General features: G+C 39.0%; 1 protein-coding gene and 1 long non-coding RNA gene across 4 annotated transcripts; both read left to right on the top strand.

The window, feature by feature from the left end:
• Window positions 1–106: 106 nt before the first annotated feature.
• ppp2r5cb (protein phosphatase 2, regulatory subunit B', gamma b) lies at window positions 107–11,408 on the top strand. Of its 3 annotated transcripts, none has more exons than XM_077711060.1 (16): window positions 107–250; window positions 669–731; window positions 2,527–2,689; window positions 7,466–7,665; window positions 8,138–8,248; window positions 8,332–8,424; window positions 8,501–8,631; window positions 8,712–8,771; window positions 8,867–8,975; window positions 9,074–9,127; window positions 9,601–9,771; window positions 9,846–9,973; window positions 10,061–10,162; window positions 10,290–10,362; window positions 10,474–10,590; window positions 10,736–11,408. In XM_077711060.1, exons 1-16 carry the CDS (start codon window positions 224–226, stop codon window positions 10,868–10,870), a joined length of 1,737 nt encoding a protein of 578 aa, XP_077567186.1. In that variant the 5' UTR covers window positions 107–223; the 3' UTR covers window positions 10,871–11,408. The 3 variants fall into 3 exon arrangements, with proteins under 3 accessions (XP_077567186.1, XP_077567185.1, XP_077567187.1); XM_077711059.1 differs by having other exon boundaries at window positions 2,524–2,689; XM_077711061.1 differs by lacking the exons at window positions 107–250; window positions 669–731; window positions 2,527–2,689 and adding an exon at window positions 5,633–5,808.
• Window positions 11,409–12,064: 656 nt separating this feature from the next.
• On the top strand, window positions 12,065–15,063 carry LOC144192051 (uncharacterized). The gene is made up of 3 exons (XR_013325031.1): window positions 12,065–12,101; window positions 13,502–13,642; window positions 13,767–15,063. It is a non-coding gene; the product is annotated as an uncharacterized LOC144192051 (long non-coding RNA).
• The last annotated feature ends 6,454 nt before the right edge of the window (window positions 15,064–21,517 follow it).

Below are 21,517 nucleotides of genomic sequence, written 5' to 3'. Positions count from 1 at the left end.
ACCTCGTCAACATATTCTCGCGAGACTTCCTTGCTGGGGGCGTTTCCCCTGATGTTAAGAACGTCATTGCATGCGCGAGTAGATCATGTGACTACCGAGACCCAATCAGTGGTTGAAGTTAGGATGAACTGCTTCAGTGTGCGGCTGGCAGCAAGCAGAGAGTTGCTGTGCTTTCGCCAGTAAAGCAAAACGAGAGGCGTGGAAGGGCGGCGACGTTTTTAAAATGCCGAATAAAACGAAAAAAGACAAGGTGAGTTTAATTCTATTCCACTACTTAAACTCCTGGACCCACACGGAATGGAATGGTCAAATCTTAGCAAATGATATTCTCAACCCACCAGTGCACCACTCCTACCACTCCTCATCATTGCATAGAGCCCACTAGCTATCGACTATCCGCAATCCTGCAAATAACAGTAAATAACACCGTCCAGTTAACTGATACGCCCGTATCCACGCGTGTATTAGCACCGTTTTAAGTCATTCGTGCACGCCCCATATCCTCGTGAAAATCAGTTTCTTTACCAACGTAAAGACGTGGAATGTTTTGTCATTTTAGCTATGCTGAAGTACCGTTAGCTGGCTTGTCAAACAGGCGTGGTGGCTTGATTGTATGGGGTGTTTCTTGTATTTTTTTTTAACGTTGACATTGTTTTGATTCCTTGCAGGATTTGTCTAAATCTGGAAAAGTGGGCAAGACTGGAGGAGCACAGGAGAATTCACAACATGAGGTAGTTAGATCTCTAAGTTACTATAAATATGAAATTTAAAACATGAATTGATCCCCATAGGGCCACCATCACCAATAATTAGTAGTACCATGCCCATCACTTAACTAACAATACTGTAATAATTCCCCAATGTGTTACAACATATACTGGATCATTTGAAGATTTTATTGGTCATAACTTTGCTCTTATGTCTTGCACATGAATTTTCACTACTCCAAAGTTGAAGAATTGCTTTCCCCAAATGTTTCATGGTTAAAGTAATTAGTTTTTCTAATATGATATTTTGGGGAAAATAATGCACACAAGGTTGTGTGCAGTGCGTGTGATGTGAAGAGTGTAATAAGATGTGACTTGTTGTCATGAATGTCAAAGCATGGAAGGTAAGTGAAAGTCCTATGAGGCTCTGTCATTGGTTTATCTGCTAAAGCTTGACTAGTTTACCTGTACAGTATCTCAGATAAAAGATAATCCAATAGGAAGGAAGGACGGACAAATTGTTATGTCACAAGTCTATATTTGTTTTTTATTTACTAGCTTTCTTTCTTCACAACAACATCCCCTTCACCAATTGCTCTATTATGTTGCAGTTTGACATTTAATTTCAAATCCAATTTACACAATTATATTATCAAATGATAGTTATTAGTGTCTTCTTTATTCTAGAGCGTGTGCTTGATTCCAGCACCCCCGCAGATGATTTTGTTAGCATGAGTGGCCTGAAAGATTAATTATTGAATGTTCTGAACCTATAAACTAAACTAAAGCTGCAGTCTGTTTTTTTAATTCTGACAAAAATGTATGCAGTATACCCAGTGTATACACAGTACTTCATTGAAACACTGCTGATCCGTGACTTTATATTCTCAAACTCAGCTACTTGAAGATTTTTCTGTCAAACATAAACTATTCATTGAAAAAAAAACCCATTTCATGTCTAACTTCACATATTTCCACTCTGGCCCTGCTTCTTTTCAGGCATCGTGTTTACGTTAGTGGACGAATAGCTCGCCTTAAACATAGTCTAATAGACAACTTGCCAAAAACACTACTAGTAAACTTTAAAGCAGTCCTACAGGCAAACTGAAATAAAAAGAAAAATGGTTAACTTCTCAAAATGATCTAACGATTCTTCTTCTATAGTAATAACAAAGCTGATATAAAAAAAATGTGTGACTTGCTGGCCTGATATTTATGTAGAATTACAAAGAAGTTCACTTTCCTTGATCTCGTGACCGAGTAGCTTCGCAGAACATACTGCGCTTGTGGCCTACCCGTCCTGTGAATGTCCCACAGTGTAGCCAATGATGCGAGCATGATCTTAAGCGAATATGATGGATCCCCCCCAAACCCCCGTGACTGCGTGACTGACACACTTTCACAGCCGCGTGCTGCCGATGTCAGCTTTGTATATACCACTAAGGGGGAGGTGGGGTTTGTTTGAGATTGGGGGTTTGCCCCAGTGAGAAGTTGCCATATTTAGGGGTTTTAAGTCAGATCTAGAATAATAGAACCTTGTTTTTTTCCCCTCGATCACTTCAGATTTTTAAAATGGGTCAATTTTTAAACAAACCAAGCATTTCTCATATTCATATGTATACATTATGGCACATCAGTGCTACATATTTGGAATTCCAACTGATGAAATCCTTGACCTCTTAAGTAAAATGTAAACCTACATGCCATATGTACACTTGCAGAATTACACTGATAAGTCAGAGAATTTGTCAACCCATTCAATGCTTCTCTATATGTGCCAATATGTTAAATAGCAGTTTTGCACGTATCCTTTCAGCAGGGCTCCAACAGGAAGACCAGCAATAGCATCCCGCCGACTACCCAGCTGCTCAAGGGCAAGCAGCCGGGATCACAGACCCCCGTTAAAAAGGACAAGCGGCAGAGTTCCTCTCGTTTCAGCTTGAGCAACAACCGGGAGCTACAGAAGTTGCCTGCCTTCAAAGGTAATTTATTTTAATGTTTGGACCTAATACCAAAGCTCAAATTTAAAGCTATAAATCACCCGGACACTTTACATAACCCAGGATTTTCCTTAAATTCTGATTTAATCTCTGCAACTGTCTGTTTACTTCCTCTATGTATATTTCAATTCCCCAGCACAAACGATGTTTGAATCCCCGGAATCTCGTTAGACAGATGTACAGGCTTTCACTCCAACACCCGCGTCATCCTCATTTTCATATTGAACTGATGACACACGGAAACAAACACCGGGGTTAGGGGGGGATGGGGTGGAATGTACATTGCATTGACTTGGCGCTGGATTTATTCCAACCGTCTATATTTAGTGGTAATCCAGATAAAGCTTTAATTCCAGGACCTCGTTGCGCAATGTTAGCCGGTGAGCAGATAAGCAATGCTTTCAGACGTGACGTTCTCCTTTCATTTGGCATCCTGGATTAAAAAAAAGAAAACAAGAAGGACCTTGTGGTGTATGCACCTAAATTGTGCCAAATGGGGCCATCTGAGTATCTGTGTATGCATTGGTCGATATTTGCAGGACTCTTCAATCTAGAGGCTTTTACTCTTTGCAAATACGCTTTATATTACTCAAATAAAATTAAAATGCACAGGTGTGGATGAGAAATGTTTGTGGTGAAGGCAATTTTTGCCTCACATGGTCAGCCACAGTAAAATAATTGACTTTTTTTTCTTTTATAAAGAGGTAAGTCTTTGAAGTGCATGGTTCTTTCAATTTGATGATCCTGTGATTAATTGGGCATGCCTAGCCCACCATGTTCAAAAATAGTAGGTTTCTATATATAGTAGGCACACTGTGATTAGGAGACTACCATGCATAAAGCTTTTATCTATGAAGTTTTTTATTTTATTTTGACAAATACCATGTCTCACATAAAAAAAAAACATCCAGTGTGCATAAAAAAATATTTTAAAAAATACTCATTTGACACATAGCAGTATCAGCACAGTATATTTTAAATGTTTAAATCCATTTGCTCAGTGCATGTTTTGTTTAATTGGTGTCCAATAGAGGGTAAGAAATTGACAATGCTGAAAGCAATGCAGATAAGCAGCATATAAACCTTAAAATGCTGTTTAGCAAGCTGATAGTGGTTACAACACTGCTTGGAATGAGTCAACAACTTTATGAAATGTACCGCAATAAATGAGAGAGAGCAGTAGAGAGTGAAAGAGAGTGTCGCGCCTTTTAATCAGATATAATGCAAAAGTGGAGATGTGAAAAGCACTTAAAGGCAGTTTTTTTTTTCGCTCTGACCTTCCCTCTCAGGACAATGCTTCTAATATACTTGTAACCACTGCTGTTGCCTGGCAACATGTCAAGAAGCAACATTTAATGTTACGGTAAGATGTTGGGTTAGGGATAGCATTTTTCAGAACAAGATTAATTTAAAAAAAAGGTTTGCAGGTATCAAATGGTCCACGAACTTTTAATTGTTGGATGTTTGAGCTCAAGTGGGAACTTAATTTGTAATAAACAAGTTTTTTTAGGATGAATTTGTCTGATTTTGATACATGGAATAGATAGGACTTGCCACAAACATGCCTGGGAAGTTTTTTCTCCTGAAAAGACACTGAAGGGGGGCAAAATAACAGTGGGCTTCTGTTTTTAGAGCTCTTGCTCTCAGCATGTCGGTGGGTGTCTTTCTACAAATAGACTCTTGTCGCCTTAAGCGCTTGTAACAAAGGGCCATGACACTGGTGTAGTGGGTGGGGGGTAAGATCAGCAGACCCTTAAAAAAAATTGTAACTCAGCTGAGTTATTCCACCGACAGTAAATCTGTGCCGTACCCTCTCGTTGTCTGGGTCCAAAGTGGTCCCATGACACCATAACACGAGAGAGAGAGCACTTTTTTTGTGACACAGTTTTGTTGCCTTTAGTTTGAAAGAGAAGTGTTATAGAAAATCTTGTGTTGGAAAGTTAGGGCCATTTTGCACATTTACAGGCCTCACATAATTCTTGTAAATATTTAACTGAACTCTCCACAATAAAGAGGAAAACTATATTAGTAACGAGTAGTTTTATGAGGAAACAATGGTTGGAAAAAAAGCAGGGACTCCTATTTGGGATAAGTGGTTGCAAACAGTCAGTGATGAATACAGTCATGAAAAACAGGATATGAAAATTATGAAAATAAACCAAAAAAAAATCAAATCTAACTAACTACTGTAGTACATATTTTGCTTTTTCTATCATGTAGTTCAAGCTTTTGGGTTAGGTTGCCTTCTTTGCTGTTTGGCTTGCATATACTTGCATCCTGTGTGGCTGGCGTCAATGTTTCCTGCCTTCCTGTTACTGTCACATCCACCTGGACTCCTGCTGGGTCTAGACAGCCATCTGTCAAGCGTATGCACAGCAGAATACATACTTCGAATAACAATTGTATGACAAGTGGTGTCATCCAAAAAACAAGCAGTATTCTTACTGCTATCATATATGGCGGCCCAATTGTTCTAATAGCAGTAATGCATTTCCCGGTTGTATCATGTGCTTATGTCCACCTTAATTCTATTAATATATATTAACTTGATACTTGCCAATACTGCAAAATATGTGTTTTTTTATTTATTTGTGTGGTTATTGTGTTATGTGTCAAGTCAGTGTAACTTGACCCTTCAGGTAGACTATCGTATATTTAGTGGTAGATTCCAGCCACTGTAATTCTATTTTCCATTCAAAAACTTTTAGTAACTAATCTTCCAAATCAGTGCCTTAGCCCCACCACTTCCCTCTTTTGCTCTCTCAGCTGAGCCCTCCCTTTGTGTTTACATATGTATCTCTACAGCCGGCCCACATGAGTTCTACTGCCCAATCGGGGAATCCACATGCATGGGGTGGAGGGTGATGGTGACATCACGGGGTTAGCCACTACCCTCCAGCAGCGGGGTGCTTCATTCTACTTCGAGCGTCTGGGATAAAATGGAGACTAGCTCCTAGTCTTGGTATGATCGAACTACCCGGCTGTTTACTCTGCTGCCGCACCTCTTATGTCATTATGTGCTAAAGCGATCGGAGGGATGATTTTGGACATGCCTGACTCCAATGGGCCACACCAGCCTGTGGTCCTCTTGCATTTTAGAGGTGAGAGCAGGAAATGCAACAAACTTGCATTTGTGTGTGTGCTCATGTTTCAACTTGTGTAGTTGCCAGATGACTTTATTGGAAGTTACTGCAAGTTGTTAACTGCATCTGATGGCATAGGCTGAATAAGGAGAGGATGTTTCACTCCCATCCCCCCATCAGGACCCCTGATGTCGGAGGAAGTGAGGCTTCCAAAGCTTGTCATCTGTTTTGTTTTCTTTCTTTTTTTTAACGTATCAGACTCAACCTTTCTTGTTGAATTCTACTTTTTTTTCTGTATGCTCGTGTAAAGAAATATTAGTCATTCCTTGTGTCTAAAGCCTACAGGTGCTTTAGGGCTTTCATCTTAAATTTCAAGCTTGTAGAAACATTAGTGGTGTTGTGCAATAGGAGCTGAGCGACCTTTTTGCACCTTCTTTGATGAGATGTCACCTACTCAGAAAAGACAGAACTTTTTTTTTAATCACTGTTTTGGGGAGTTTGGGACTATGCTAGTAATTCTGATACATGATGGGTTTTAAGAAAAAAATGTACATTTCCTTGGTTGCAGGAGCAAGACAGACACAGAAGACATTGTAGACCTAGTTAAAAAAACTGGTACTAGTAGAGTTCTATTACCCAAGCCCAGCCCTTGCAAATACTGAGAACTCTATCTTAATCTGGGGACCCACATAATTCTAGAATATTTGCACTTTGCTCTGAATGGTTTGAATAAAAAAAAAAAGAACTACCAGGTACAGAACAAACAATAGAGCCACGACCTGCAAACCTACATACAGGAAGGACAACTTGCAGACACATTTAACATGCTCGCCTGCTCTTTTTGGTGAATTATGACATCCTAAAACGTTACATGACAGGATGTGCCTTGTGTGCTCTAGTTTATGACTAATGGTGGAATAGTACAGTCTATATAGACTAGTCAGACAGATTTCCTTGTTTTTCTAGACAGTGTTGTATCAGGTCAGTCCATCTCTGTTAGTAACCGGTATTGTGCCTCATTCAGATTGAACATGATTCATTTCTGATTAACTGAGTTGAAACCCCTTTTATCCATAGCCTTGCTTTTCAGTCCTTGGTTACTGTGGTGATGTCTGTATGCTATTTTGTTAATGTGGCAGGCTGACCTGACTCTCAGTCTCGGTCGGTGCTGGCCCGTTGGGAGGAGATTGCCGAGCATAAGTGATCAATATGTTTGTATCTACTGTGCCCTTTTGTTAGTCTAGCCACAACATTGCGTGCACACAAGCCACTGGAGCGTATTACAATTTTTAAATGGCAAAGCCTAGCGGCGCTACAAATAGGTGTGGCTCAACCACTGCATGATTGATGAGTGATTAAATAATTGATCAGTTAAGTCTTGATGAGCACGCTGTGACGTTGAGTGGCAGAGAGGTTACCGATTAATGAAATTATTAGCATGGTGATGCAACATTTGAAGAATAGGCAAATCAATAACTTACTTTTTCAAAAGAAATATTCAATTACAAAAGTCATGGCTTCACAATTCCTAATGACACTTATCCAAGACCAGTTCTTCACTCTTATTCAATTTTGGTCTCTGGCATTATGTGGAAATATTGCATATATATTAGGTAGACTGAAAAATGAATTCCACTTGTATTTACAACTGCTTTCCTTCTTCACCATGGTGCAGATGTGCCCCCCGCCGAGCAAGAAAAGCTGTTCATCCAGAAGCTTCGGCAGTGCTGCGTCCTTTTTGACTTCGTCTCGGACCCGCTGAGTGACCTCAAATGGAAAGAAGTGAAGCGGGCAGCATTAAGCGAGATGGTGGAATATATAACACATAACAGGAACGTGATCACCGAGCCCATCTACCCCGAAGTGGTCCACGTGGTAACTAATTATCATTTCCTTATACACTTCAGCTTATGGAAATAGAAAGATGCTTGCCAGGTTGCTTGGTGGGCCAATGGTGCCTCATTAAAAATGGGCCCGAATGTGCTTGTGTTTGGCGTCACTAGGATAAGTACCTTTTGAAATAAATCAAAGCACTTCCACAATGCAGAATGATGCAGCTGCGAACTGAGGTGCAGATTTTTCCTCTTTGCTCCTCCTTGTTCTGTGGCTTTGTTTGATCAATATGGCAAAGCGAGCCAATCAGCATGAAAATGTGGCCCTGCCCAACCGAGACAGCTTTGAAATTGACTGTCATCATTCAACATCAAAGTGTTGACTGACACACAGATGGCGTATGTGTTGGTTATTTCTGTGTTTTAAGGTCATGGAAACAATATTGCAGTTTTGTCTTAATATGGGATGGCTTGAGTTTCAAATTCTGATAGGTTTCCTTTTCCTCTGCCCTCAGTTTACCGTGAATATGTTCAGGACATTGCCTCCCTCATCCAACCCAACAGGGGCCGAGTTCGACCCTGAGGAAGACGAACCTACACTTGAGGCTGCTTGGCCACATCTTCAGGTACATTTTTAGCACTGATTAACACTGACAGAAATCACACATATTTGGCCATACAGTGTTTGATACCATTATTTCCTAAATAGCTCGTGTATGAATTCTTTCTACGCTTCTTGGAGTCGACTGACTTTCAACCAAATATAGCCAAAAAGTACATTGACCAGAAGTTTGTAATGCAGGTAAAAAGCACTCTTCTTGTCTTCTAAGCCTTTCTTTTTTTCCATATTTTTTAAATAAGTGTCATTCTTTACTTAGCTGTTAGACTTATTTGACAGTGAAGACCCCAGGGAAAGAGATTTTTTAAAGACCACCCTGCATCGCATCTATGGCAAGTTCCTGGGCTTGCGAGCGTACATTCGGAAACATATTAATAACATATTTTATAGGTGAGTATAAACCTATGCGAGGTTTAATGTTTAATTACTGCCATTTAATACAAATGTTGTTGTTTTTTTTTTCTTAACAGATTCATATATGAAACTGAACATCATAATGGAATTGCTGAACTCCTTGAAATATTGGGCAGGTAATAATATTATCTTTTTATGCTTTAAAATAAAGTTCGTTTTTGTGAGGGGGAGAAAAAGTGTTGATTAATCCTGCTATGTGTTTGTCCTCTAGCATAATCAATGGATTTGCACTACCTTTGAAGGAAGAACACAAGATATTCCTGTTGAAAGTTCTCCTGCCATTGCACAAAGTTAAATCCTTGAGTGTTTACCACCTGCAGGTACCGTAAGTGTTCATTTCAGAAAGTATTTGTCAGAAACAAGACTTGTGTGCTAAAGTTGTCTTCCCTGCATGCCTTTTCTTTTTCTTTTTTTTTAGCTGGCCTACTGTGTGGTACAGTTTTTAGAAAAAGACAGCACACTAACAGAACCGGTAAGTTATGATTTAATATTTTAATGTTGAACAGATTTCCCACAATGTACTCATGTCCTTGCATTTTTAGTTAATAAATGCAAATGTGTATCCAGGGAAAAACTCCATAATGGTTTTAACCTAAACTCATTAAATGCCTGAAATGGCAATCCTCATTGGAAATCTGTACAGTGTTCCAACATTATACTCTTACTGCTTACTATGGCTTTAAAATACGCACATGCAAGCCATTATTACACTCCAATCTCTAGTGAATGGAAAATAAGGAAATTTACACTGTAAATTGTGTCAGAAAATAGAGAGGAAATTACCACAAAAAAAACTATAGTATGTTTCAGGTCTTTCCAGGGAACACTTTCAGCCTAGAAAAGAGAAAGTTACAATTTTCACCATATAGTAGCACTTTAAATCCCTCTTACAATAACACTCAAGTTATTTCATATTAACCTTTTAATTGTCTACTGCCTACTTAGACTGTAATGGCTCTGTTGAAATACTGGCCGAAAACCCACAGTCCCAAAGAGGTGATGTTCCTCAATGAGCTGGAGGAGATCCTCGATGTCATCGAGCCCTCAGAGTTCGTCAAAGTTATGGAGCCACTCTTCAGGCAGCTTGCCAAGTGTGTCTCAAGTCCACATTTTCAGGTCAGGCAGTGTTCTGCATGCACACACAGTTAAGAATCATGCCTTTTAACCATGAGTTACCTCCATGGTATCAGGTGGCTGAGCGAGCACTCTACTACTGGAACAATGAGTACATCATGAGCCTGATCAGTGACAATGCAGCTAAGATTCTTCCCATTATGTTCCCAGCACTGTATCGCAACTCCAAGACACACTGGAACAAGTTGGTTTCCTCATTCTGACCAAGTTTAGAAAGAAATAGTCCATTTAAGTAATGTTGTGATGTATTTTATGTGTGTGGTGCTTATAGGACGGTCCATGGTTTGATATACAATGCATTGAAGCTTTTCATGGAGATGAACCAAAAGCTGTTTGATGACTGTACGCAGCAATTTAGGGCGGAGAAAAGCAAGTAAGTTGCCAGTGTTTCTACCTTTAATAAAAATAGGTCATTGTTGTGGTAGAGCTGAATTCAAAACAGCAAGACGTTTGTGTGTTACTTCTGTTATTACAGTAATTGCATTTGTGTTGGTCCACAGAGAAAAGGCCAAATGGAAGGAGCGAGACGAAGCCTGGATCAAGATTGAGAATCTTGTCAAGTCTAACCCCCAGGTGGTCGAAAATATCATTAAGCTCAACTGATTTATCTGTATAAGATCACTTTGAAAATGACCAAAAATATGATTGTCATTAATGAGAGAATCATTCCTGTCTACCTCACAGTTTCTGACCTACACTGAGCCCATGGGCCCTCTTGGGCAGACAGACATGGAAACCGATGGTCCATTACTAGACGACGTTCGCCTGCTAAAGAAAACAGTAACTGAGGAGGCCACACCGGTGAGGCCACATGCATTGATGGAAACATACCTTTCAATCTAAGCACTCTTATGTAAAGTCTTTAAACCAAATTCACTGATACATTGAATTCTAATTGAACAGTTCAACTGTAGACATCTTCAATAGCCATCTCCATATTATTCAGTTGCAGAAAGACCACAGACGAGAGCGGCCGCTAATGCGGAGGAAATCAGAGCTGCCCAAAGACATCTCCACCGTCACAGCTCTGGAATTGCACCGGAGAGCCGAGGAGATGTTGACCCCGAACGATGGCCACTAACGGGCCAGAACCCCCTACTGTTTCTCAGCCGGCCCCAGCACAATGACATCCATTCAATCCCACACTCCCTGACCGACCCCCTGCACGGAAAAAGCGTGCTGGGTCGTCATCATCACCCGTTAACTACTACCTCCCTAACCCATCATCTCCTTTCTAGTCCACTTGTTTTTCTAGGGTGTCGTGCTGCCCTCGTGTGGTCATCTCTCTCAGGTGTTCCATTCTGTACGTCTCTTTCTAGATGTCAGGTGCTTTTACAAAAATACCTAAAAACAATAAAAAACATGGTTGTGTTCCAGTACAACGTAAGACACTCATCAAACTGAGGCAAGTCTTTAATATCCTTTTTTGAAGTATTTTAAGGGACGGTTACGCCCACTTCTTTGCTGAGTAATGTTCTTGAAATGAAATCTTATTTTTTAGGAGAGACAAGTAATTAAGCTCCAAATTGCTGAGAGACGTTGTTACAACATGATGTCACAATCCACTTCATAGTCTTTTGCTTCTGACCCCCTCATGCCCCTCTTTGCTCATAGACCCCTGTTACGACTCCCCCTGGGGTATGATATACCAGAGAGTCGCAACTATCACAGCAGACAGGTTCGGTCAAAGATGAGTTCGGACACACACTGCAAGTAGCCTTCAGTTATTTTTATTTACAATAAAGTCAACAAAACCAGACTACGGGATAACATAGGGGAAGCACGAGATATTAAAGTGGCACCCTCAAATAAACACGGTAAAACCCCCTCCCAGACAGGTGTCCAAATGAACACCCACAAAAATACAGGAAATCAGACCGAAGGATGCCACCGTTAAACTGATGTAATATAATCTAGACAGGGGAATAACTGTGTCTAAATGCACAAACTATATGTATACCCAAGGGTGTCTAAACTTATCTCAAGTCCCCCTATGCAACCCAAAATCATTAACAACACATACAAAATATAACGGAGTAACATACTCACAAGCCTGCAACTCAGCAAGGCAAGGGCCAGGGCAAGAAGGGAAGGTAAAAGGCAAGGAGGGCTGAACTGACTACTGAAAAGGCTTTAAATAAGGGCAGGAGGGATGATTGGGGAATTAATTACAGCTGTGTTTGGCCTGGGCAGGGCTCTGTCACAGGGGTGGAGCCAGAGCTGGAGATAAAACACCTCCTACTGGTGTGTGTCCAGGCTGCCAGCCGTAACAACCCCACAGGTAGGGACAACACTGCTACTACACACAGGAGGTATGTTTGTTTACGTTATTTGTAGTAAAGCTAAAAACGCGCCTTTTTTTTTTTAAACGAGTGCCTTTTTTAAGAAAACGGGGACATTTGATCATGTAGAAAAATTAAATTAAGTCCTCCCAAAGCACACGCCTTGCTTAAAAACTCCCCCTGCCTAACCCCGTCCCGCAAATGTCAGGGGTCTTGTTGGAGGTGGGGGAGACACTTGAATGAATGAAGCACTTCCTGATTACACTTGAACCTTAAAAAGAAACTTTTAATAGAATTCTCATGTCTCGCCCATTGTCCTTTCTTACAAGCAACCTCCTCTTTTTTTCCCTCCATTTCTTTGGGGTATTGCCCCTTAGCCACCCACCTACACCTAGTTGCCCGCCCACCCTACCAGCATCCCTAATCATTGAACTGAATGTGCAAACTGTAAATATGAGCAACCGTCATCAGTATTGTCTGTTTGCGGGATGCTTTCCCTTCTGGAAAAAGGCTTTAATAAGTACTCCTTTTTTTGGAGGCTCTCCTAGTTCCATATAAGCTTTGTTGTCTTTACAGAATGAATTTTCCCAATTTCAAGTGTCTTTTAAGTATACGTCTCATACAAAACTTCTTGTACATATGATATACTATTATTTTATGTGACAAATAAATGTTTAGAGTTCATATTTTGTACAAAATACCCTCTTCATTCACCCACGTGTACAGAAAACAAAGGAAATAGCCAGTAGTGAGAAATTTATATCCCTATAGATTTTTTTTTAACTGGTTATTTTTGTCTCCAAGTTGTGTTGAGATCCGCAGAACGTAAGCTTTTGTTTGTGTGTGCTTTTATCCAAATATACAGTCATGTATATCCATTTACAGGAAATAAACAGATGTGAGTTTTATATTTTCAGCCTAAGAAAAGAAATCTTTTTAATTTAAAAAATTGCGCCCTCTTACAAGTAGACGTTTTGGTTATATTTAGTCCTCATGCATAGACATAAAGCTACATTCTGTTTGTTTGCTTACCTTTTGCATATCTTCCACTTATAAATATTTTTTCTAATATTTCACTAGGCTACATAGTTGTAACTGTATGTGTGAAATTATTATAAATCAAACCAGAGATAACAAGACTCAGTAGATAGTAGCGATCAGGTTTAGTGTGGTTTATTTTAGTACTCCAACATGTTAAATATAGAGTCGATCATTGGAGAACTAACTAATTTTGGTCAAATTTGGATGGTATTTTTAGAAGTACTGTATTTGTCTTTTGTGGTGCATCCTGTAATATAGTATACATATTTTTAATGGTCCACAAATGTCAGAATTTTCCATGAAGAAACAGTTGCGACCTAAAGCCTCGACTGTATTTTAACAATAGCATTGAGACTCTATTGGAACATTGTTTATGACACCATTTTCAGGAGGTCTCTACATCCTGCCTGCCGATATTCTCTAAATTGGCTCCTTAGAGGTCCTTCTCGTTATCAGCATTCTTTTCATGGACAACAAGAATTTCTGGAACCCACCTGCTGGCTCTCCTGAGGTCTTAGGAACACTTTCAGGTAACTGTAATGATGATAGGCAATACATTTTTCTCATATTGCCATCTTCAATTTTTATCTAACCATAATCCCACAAGCAATTTGAAATTCATGTATTGTAAAATTTCCCCCATTCTGAAAACAGCTTGGATGTCAACACGCTGCATAACAGGGAAATATTCCTCTGGGCATTTTTGTGTCAGAGAGAATCAAAATATGCCGCTCTACCGACTTGCTCATCTTTCAATATGAGTCTACTCAAGTACTTTGTTGTCCCTCGTAGTCAAAGGGAAAACTTGAAATGATGTCTGTGGTCTATTTACTTTTTATCAGGCTGCTTTGACAGCCCTCTTTTGACCTCCCCTGTGTACACCGTGCATGTGCTAGACCCCCTCCCCTCCACTTATCCCTCGTCCTAGCAACCAGAACCCAGGTCGTCACGACCGAAGATGTCAGAACCCATTGCTATGGAAACAAGGCTCCAAAAAAAGAATGTCCATCTCCCCGTGCATTTCATTTTTAGGACAAGGCTTTCATCAGTGCATAAGTTAACCTTGAATGATAACTGATTGTCGTGAGTACCATGATAATGCAATCAGTCTCTCTGACTATTTAGCCTTCACTTGATGATTATTACTATTGTAAGACCACCATCATTTTCTTGTTGTCCCTGAGGATCTGTACCTCTTGTTGTAGCATTCAAACTAAGCTAGGAGTTAACAAATGTTAAACATAGGTCATGCAAAGCTCACACATTTTTCTTAAAAACTAAATTCATCTATCATTTTGTAACCCTTCATGCCAATGAATATTTCTGGCAATGCATTTGGACCATAGCTGCTGTTGGGGTTTTTTTTTTAACCAAAACTCAGACCTTTTTATAGGCAAGATCTATGAAAGAGGTGCTTTTGTAAATATTCCCCAAGTGTGCCAGATAAGGCGTGTCTCTGTCTGTACAAGCCAGTCTTAACACTGTATTGCTTGCTTGATATAGCTATCATTTGTTGCGTAATTCTTACTATTTCAGGCGTGTTCCATGAACCCCCCGGCGGTGTTGCTATTTTCCCCTCTTCTTATAAGCATTATTCTCCAAATATTCATGGCATTCACAACCCACAGAAGTGCTCCATTGTGTTCTTTGTTAGTCTTCTGACATCCATGGCATCAAAGGAGGATATTGGTCAAGGGGGAAAAGACTGATAACGGGATGCAGACAAGAGATTAAAGCTGTCATCTCCATTCGTGAGGATGGATTCGGTTTAGCGACCGGGATGGCGCCAGAACAATGAAACTGATGTGGCCTCAGGTAACCTCGCTGCCAGACAGCTGGTTCTGACAGTTTCTCCAGACATGCCATGTCACGTCATACCAGACAAAACCTTTTCGTTGAATCCCTCCATTATAAAAAATGACACCGCAATTTCCCCTGAAAGTGCAGTGAAAACAAATGAGAGTAAACATCATTGTGCATGGTACAAGGCTATTTGGATTTAATATACTATGATGAATACTTGTTTTGGACAGATTTTTCTTTGAAGAAGACAGATGTGCATATTTGGGACAGCCACACAATGACAAAAAGCAGCAGGGAGGAATTCTAAAGAGTTTCTCAAATCGGTTCAATATACAGCTTAGTAAGTATTAAAACAAATAATTTAATTGCTGAAAATGGCACATCATATACTATGTCACCAATATTTAAAGGTTATCCATGAGTACATATTAGTGTTTAGCAGATGTTCTCTGCTAAATTTCAAAATTAAATATTTAGGCTTTCATTTTGATAGTCTTTAATTGACTACCATGGTAAAAAATTAAAACAGGTAATTTAATTGCTGAAAATAGCACATCATATAATATGTCACCAATATTTAAAGGTTATCCATGACTACATATGACTTTTTAGCAGATGTTCTCTCCCAAATTTCAAAATTAAATATTTAGGCAGTCAATTTGATAGTCTTTAATTGACTTCCATGGTAAAAACATATCCTTATGAAACAAGAAGTGACCTTTTGTCAAGAAAAAAATAGTCAACCCGTTATTTTAGATGTTCCCACGAGCCTACTTTTGCATCCTTCAACTGGGCTCCATCTAAGCTGGATCTATTGTTACATTCACACAGCCCGACTGGTCTCCCGACGGCTCTACGGCAACAACGCTGCTACGTACCATGTCGTTTAAAAAAAGAAGAAAAAAAAGAGCTCACCCTTCAGGTGTTTAATCCGGGAAGGCTACTGTGCAAACAAATAACCCCAAACAAAGAAGGGCTTACGACACTGATGTGGACCTCAGGGTAAGACATCCTGTTATTCTGCAAAATAACAGGCAATTATTCTGGGAAGCTGAAACCCAGGCTGTTTTTCTTCTTTATTCCCAGTGGTAGAGAGATAAAACAGGACTTTACAGACATTCACCTCCATTGTGATCTGCGAGGCCAAATAGGACATCCAGTGACTCTTGATCAGGCCAGGTAATCAAATCAATCTTCAAACTCACTCTGCAGCAAAATCTGTCTTTGTCAAAGCAATTTAATTAGACCAGGTATTTTCAATTCGAAATTCCCCATGCTGATTTTTTTTTTTAAACATATTACTTAAGGCGTGGCCTACTAGCAGTTTCTTCTGTTTACAAATATTACACAATGCTTTACGACTATCATTAGTGTGCATACCGCCGCAAACATGATCCATTTTAAGAGTTGGCTGATTTCCTTTTTACGCTTATTCTTTTAACATAAAACAATGAACTCATTTACATTTTCAGTTCTTTCAACTTATCGTGCAGAGTATCTGACTAACACCGTAGCCCATTCATGAATCTGTGTGCATGTGTAGAAATGCAATGAGGACATAAAGCAGTGGGAGACCTCTTCAGTAATAATGAATAGATCTGAGACTGACTTCAAGCATAAATCTCCTCTGCGTTGACTGTCTGGAATATAAGCGTATTTAGAGTACCTCAGGACACATGCAAAAGCATATGGTAGAAAAGGTAGAGAGGCAATACAGCGAATAGGCTTTGGCCTCACCTGACCGTCTGGAGCAGTGAGGCCCAAATGCACTTGGGGGACATGAAATGCGAGTGGAATTAACAGTGATTGTCAGGCGGGAAGAGACTGGGTGGCAAGGATGACGGGGCTCTTCTGCTCTAATCGGCTGAGAAAAATACAATAGGAGATGACCTTTAGCGACAGCGACATTCCGTCTGAGAGGTTTTTGGTCATCAACAGCAGAGGCGGATGAGTTTGTTGCGATGTGATTGCTTAGTTTTTAGTTTTCTTCCTCTATTGCAAGCAATTTATGATACACAGTAGTGAACTTATGGTAGACTGTGTTTATATATAGTAATTGACATATGTGGGTGACAAATATACTCGTGCCTATATAATTGGAGGGTGGGATGGTGATTGTTGTCACGTCCGCCTCGCAGTTTTGAGATCGAGGGTTCAACTCCCAAGGGGCTCTGATTGCCATGTGTGAAGTTTGTATGTTCTCACCAGACCTTGTGGGTTTTCTGGTTTCCTACTGCATCCCATTAGAATGCATGGAAGGTTGTTTGAGAAGATTAAATTGTCCCTAGGTAAGAATTTGTGCATGAATTCTTGTTGGTCTTAAGCACCCTGCAGCCTTAGTGGTATAGAAAATGAATCAAGGATTTAATGAAGTGTTCTGTGCATTAAGGACTTCAAGCAACATGGGAATAATGACCAAAAATGTATAATTATTATTTTTAAATTAAATAAAAAACATATCAAGTAATAAGGGAAATCAAAACTGCCATTTCAAACCAATATAAAAAGAGCAGCTAAACCGAAAACATGATAACAGGAAAGTTATAAATATGCCAATCCTTTGACTAAAGTCTTTATCTGACACACACATACATTCCCTTCGTGTAAAAAAAAGAAAGATAAGATTGAGTCGACCGTATCCACACACAACCAAGCAAAATAAAGCAGGAATGCGAATGATTTATCCTGAGGTGATCTCAATAAAAGGTCACACGCTTACCCCCACGTGATTTGTTTTTTTCCTCACAACAGGCGCGCCTTTCACTAATTAGACTAAGTTCCAGGTCAAGCTTTATAAATGCAGCTCATTCAACATAGCGTATAAGATTCTGCAAGCTCAGTAAACAAACGTAGAACATACAATAACATCAACTTGTCAAATAGTAATAGGATGTATAGCAATTTCTCCAGGTACCGATTGGATTGGTGGTTAATTTGATACCTTCTGTGGCCTTTGACTTATCCAGTCACACAGTTCTCCAAATGTTTATTATTTTGAATCTGTTCACGTGATCTTTGAAGGCACTTGTGATTCCAAGTGATAATATCTACCACATCATCCCAAACATGATTCCCAAAGGAGATTAATCTGTTTCATCTAGGACAAAAGCAATGACTATTGGAGGCCAGTAGAAACACTATATGATTGAAAACATAGTTCCAAACCACCTCCACAGCTTTAAAAAAAGAAAATATTTCAAAGTGGGGGGAAAGCTGGCCAACCATTGAAGCACTTAACAGCACCGTTTACACAGAATAACATCTAGAGTAATAACTCACCCGACATGATTTCTTTTTAAAAGTCTGCTTTTTCTTAGGAATTTGTTGGATAACTCTTGTGCTTTAAATCAAACTAGCTGTTTGCACCCTCGCCTGGCTGGACATTTTAAAACCCATCAAACGTAAACGAGATCAAAAGTCTTTGTGTGGCCTGGAAAATTCGACACTTCCACGTAGTACAAACTGAGCTTCCAAGGTCCAAACATGGTCCAATAAAGTTCACTTTTGTTTAACCGAGAGAGAAAAAAAACATTGGGACATTTACAATATATGGCAAGTAAGGCTATTGGCTAATGTTTTGAATTTTAGGCTGAATATAAAATGCACTATTTAACACGGGAACTTCATTTAAACATTTATCCATCTGCTGAATGTTTTTTAAACTTTTTTTCAAAGCCAATGAACTTAATGTTGAAATACAATGTTCAGTATCTTTTTGTAGTTAGTTCTTTGATTTTTATACTTCCTTTTAGAGTCGAAAAACATGAGTCTATTATACTTAGTTAATGAGCCAGTGTTGGCTGCTCTATTTTTCTTTCTCTCCAAGTAATTTATCCTTCCCTTCCCTAACATCTTAAGTTTCCACTATGCAGATGATAACTGCTATATAAATAATTTTGATTGTCCAATTCCAGTAGTTATGTATACAAAATATGCATTATTCTCTCTGATTAATAAATAGGGAGCTTTTTTTCAAGCACTCAGATTGTGAAGACACAATAATCTTTGTTAAATAGTGATAATTTTTCATCTTTCCTGAATGCCCCTTACTTACCAAAAGGTCATTCACATTGTTGAATGACTCCCTCTAATTGATAGCCTAGAGTGGGCCTAGAGTATTTCCCCTCGCTATTGGAAAGCTGATTTGTCGAGAGATTTCCCATTGAAACGCTTGTATGAGGCCAAATTAAACAGTTCTAGCCTTCCAAATGTCAGGTAGAGTTGGGAGCTCGGCAGATGCAGGTGAGCGTTGAGGGACCCCAAACACATTTCCATATCCTGCCGGAGGGTTATTAACTCCTGGAAAGAGAAAGGATACTATTCTCACGTCTGAACAGCAGAGCCACGCGTCAGACGCGCTCAGGCTTGCGTCATGCGGAGGAGGATGAAGGGGAGGGAGGAAAAGGCTTGCTTGGATCATTTGGTTGCATTCATGAGTGCTACATAGTGTGTATGTCGCTCTGATTCTTCCATTCAAAGGCCAAAACAAAAAAGGCCGGTTTAGAGACTCTTTGGATTGTGTAGAAGTCTCACTTTCTCCTGGTTGTTTCTCTCCTGTGGAATTATGTATTTTTTTTTTACGCAGGCGGTCTTATTATTGAGAGCGGAAACTGGTGACATCTGCACTAGCAGGCTGATTAGTCCAGATAAAATGGATCTCATGGCAACCATGTTACCATGGCAACCGGGATACAGATGACATGCTAACTTGATGTGTGCAATTTGCTCCTCCCTGCTATCATACGTACACACATGGAATGTTTCATCCCATGTTTTTTTGCTCATTTACTTCATTTCTTAACAATTTTCGAAGTTTGGGATCATAGCTGATAGAATTGGTTTAATTATTTTGCCTATGCAAAATTTTCAAGTCATTTTAGCTGTTTCTAAACTTGTATATGAAATATATTACAATGTTTCTACATTATTCAACCCTTATTGCTTTTCTATCCAATACATCACATTATTATTGTATGCATTTTGTGCACATGTGCTTCCTTATCTATTATTAACAAACCTTTCCCATCAGATTAGTTGCTTTTTTTTTACACCAGGAATGCTCTTTCATGAAAAAATAACCATATGTATTATTATTGTATGCTATATGTTGTGAGTATTGAAAATCAACATGTTTTTCACTGAAAAAAAAACAAATTACAATATATTATGAGTATGTTTCCCCTTAAATTTGAGTGCATCATAATAGATAAAGCCAATAGAACTTAAATATCTTCCCTGCCATTTTCCACCCAAGAGCTCATATCAAGTGTAGTATTACATTTCAAGTTTTTTTTTCCCGCTGTGTGTAGTTGCAAAACCACTAAAGTCACATCAGTGTTAACCCCAACATGCTTGAATGTAAATACTAGACGACAACCTTTGGTGTGTAGTTTGCCCTCTCACAAGAATGTTGTTAATTTTCACCCTTTTAATGGATTTATGGAACTGTTTTTCTTGACAACCAACCAAATGATTGCAAACTTTCAGGAGGGTCGAAGTCTTTTAAAGGTTATCAAATGTCAATTCTGTTATATTAAGAAAGAAAGCAGACACACTAAAAGCATTTTTAATTATTTTTACAACATATTTTATATATTATTTTATGACCTGACCATAATGAGTATTATTTTGCATGCATTAAAATAGAAATTTAGATTAATAGAATGCCATAGAATTTCAAATGTTAAAATAAGGTTGAATTGATGCATTATGGGGGAAAAAAACAGTCCATATTTTAAAACTTATTTCTACATTTTTATACAATTTACCCCATCATCACAAATCAACAAATGGATACTTTGAAACATCCCTTATATGTTTAAAAAGTCACTTTTACAGTAATCTGATACATCCGAGTTCTTTTCCAGTTGTTATTGATTAAGATGAGTTGCATTTGTGTGAAGATTATTTATTTTTAATTTGTATTTTTCTTTCATGTGTGTTTTTCCAGTGGAACAAGCCAATACTCACAAGAACAAAGATGTTGGGATGTATCCAAGTTGCTGGCGAGAAAATGTAAGTACCAAACCACTTGGGATCAACATGAATTCATGTCCGTGCATCCATGAGTACGTCATACTCGTCATAATTGTGATTTTTTTTTTTATTTAAACCAAGGATGGCTGCTTTGCTGCACTAGTATTCTAACAAAATAATTGGATTCCAGGGGTCCATACATACCTTAATACTACGTATTTATTTACCTTGGCGAGAAAAATAATTGACATGTGAAACAGCAAAGGCAATTAGCTAACTTTATTTTAGTTATGTGCAGAAATTAATTTACAAATGACAACCCTTTCATAATATTGTTCGAAATCAAGGTTTAGTGCTATTTGGCATATTGGAGCAATTTGTTATTGAGCACAGTACATTTTCTGAAATGTCAGTGCAATTTCCAAGATGACCGAGTCCACAAAATGCAGACTTCCTGCAGAATTGTCCGATAAAGTAAAAAATGGAGAAAGTTAGGAAGCTCAGAAAGCCATTTTGTAAGCTTTACCTTTCAATACTCATTCCTTCTTTTCCATACTGTGACCACATATTCGTGCATCTTATATTTTCCACACAAAATATGCAAACCACGACACTACTGCAAAAGG

This window comes from Stigmatopora nigra, unplaced genomic scaffold, assembly GCF_051989575.1.
Source record: "Stigmatopora nigra isolate UIUO_SnigA unplaced genomic scaffold, RoL_Snig_1.1 HiC_scaffold_25, whole genome shotgun sequence".
In the NCBI taxonomy this organism is placed as follows: Eukaryota; Metazoa; Chordata; class Actinopteri; order Syngnathiformes; family Syngnathidae; genus Stigmatopora; species Stigmatopora nigra.
Note: the sequence above shows the minus strand (reverse complement) of the source record. Positions and strands in the feature narration are given on the sequence as shown.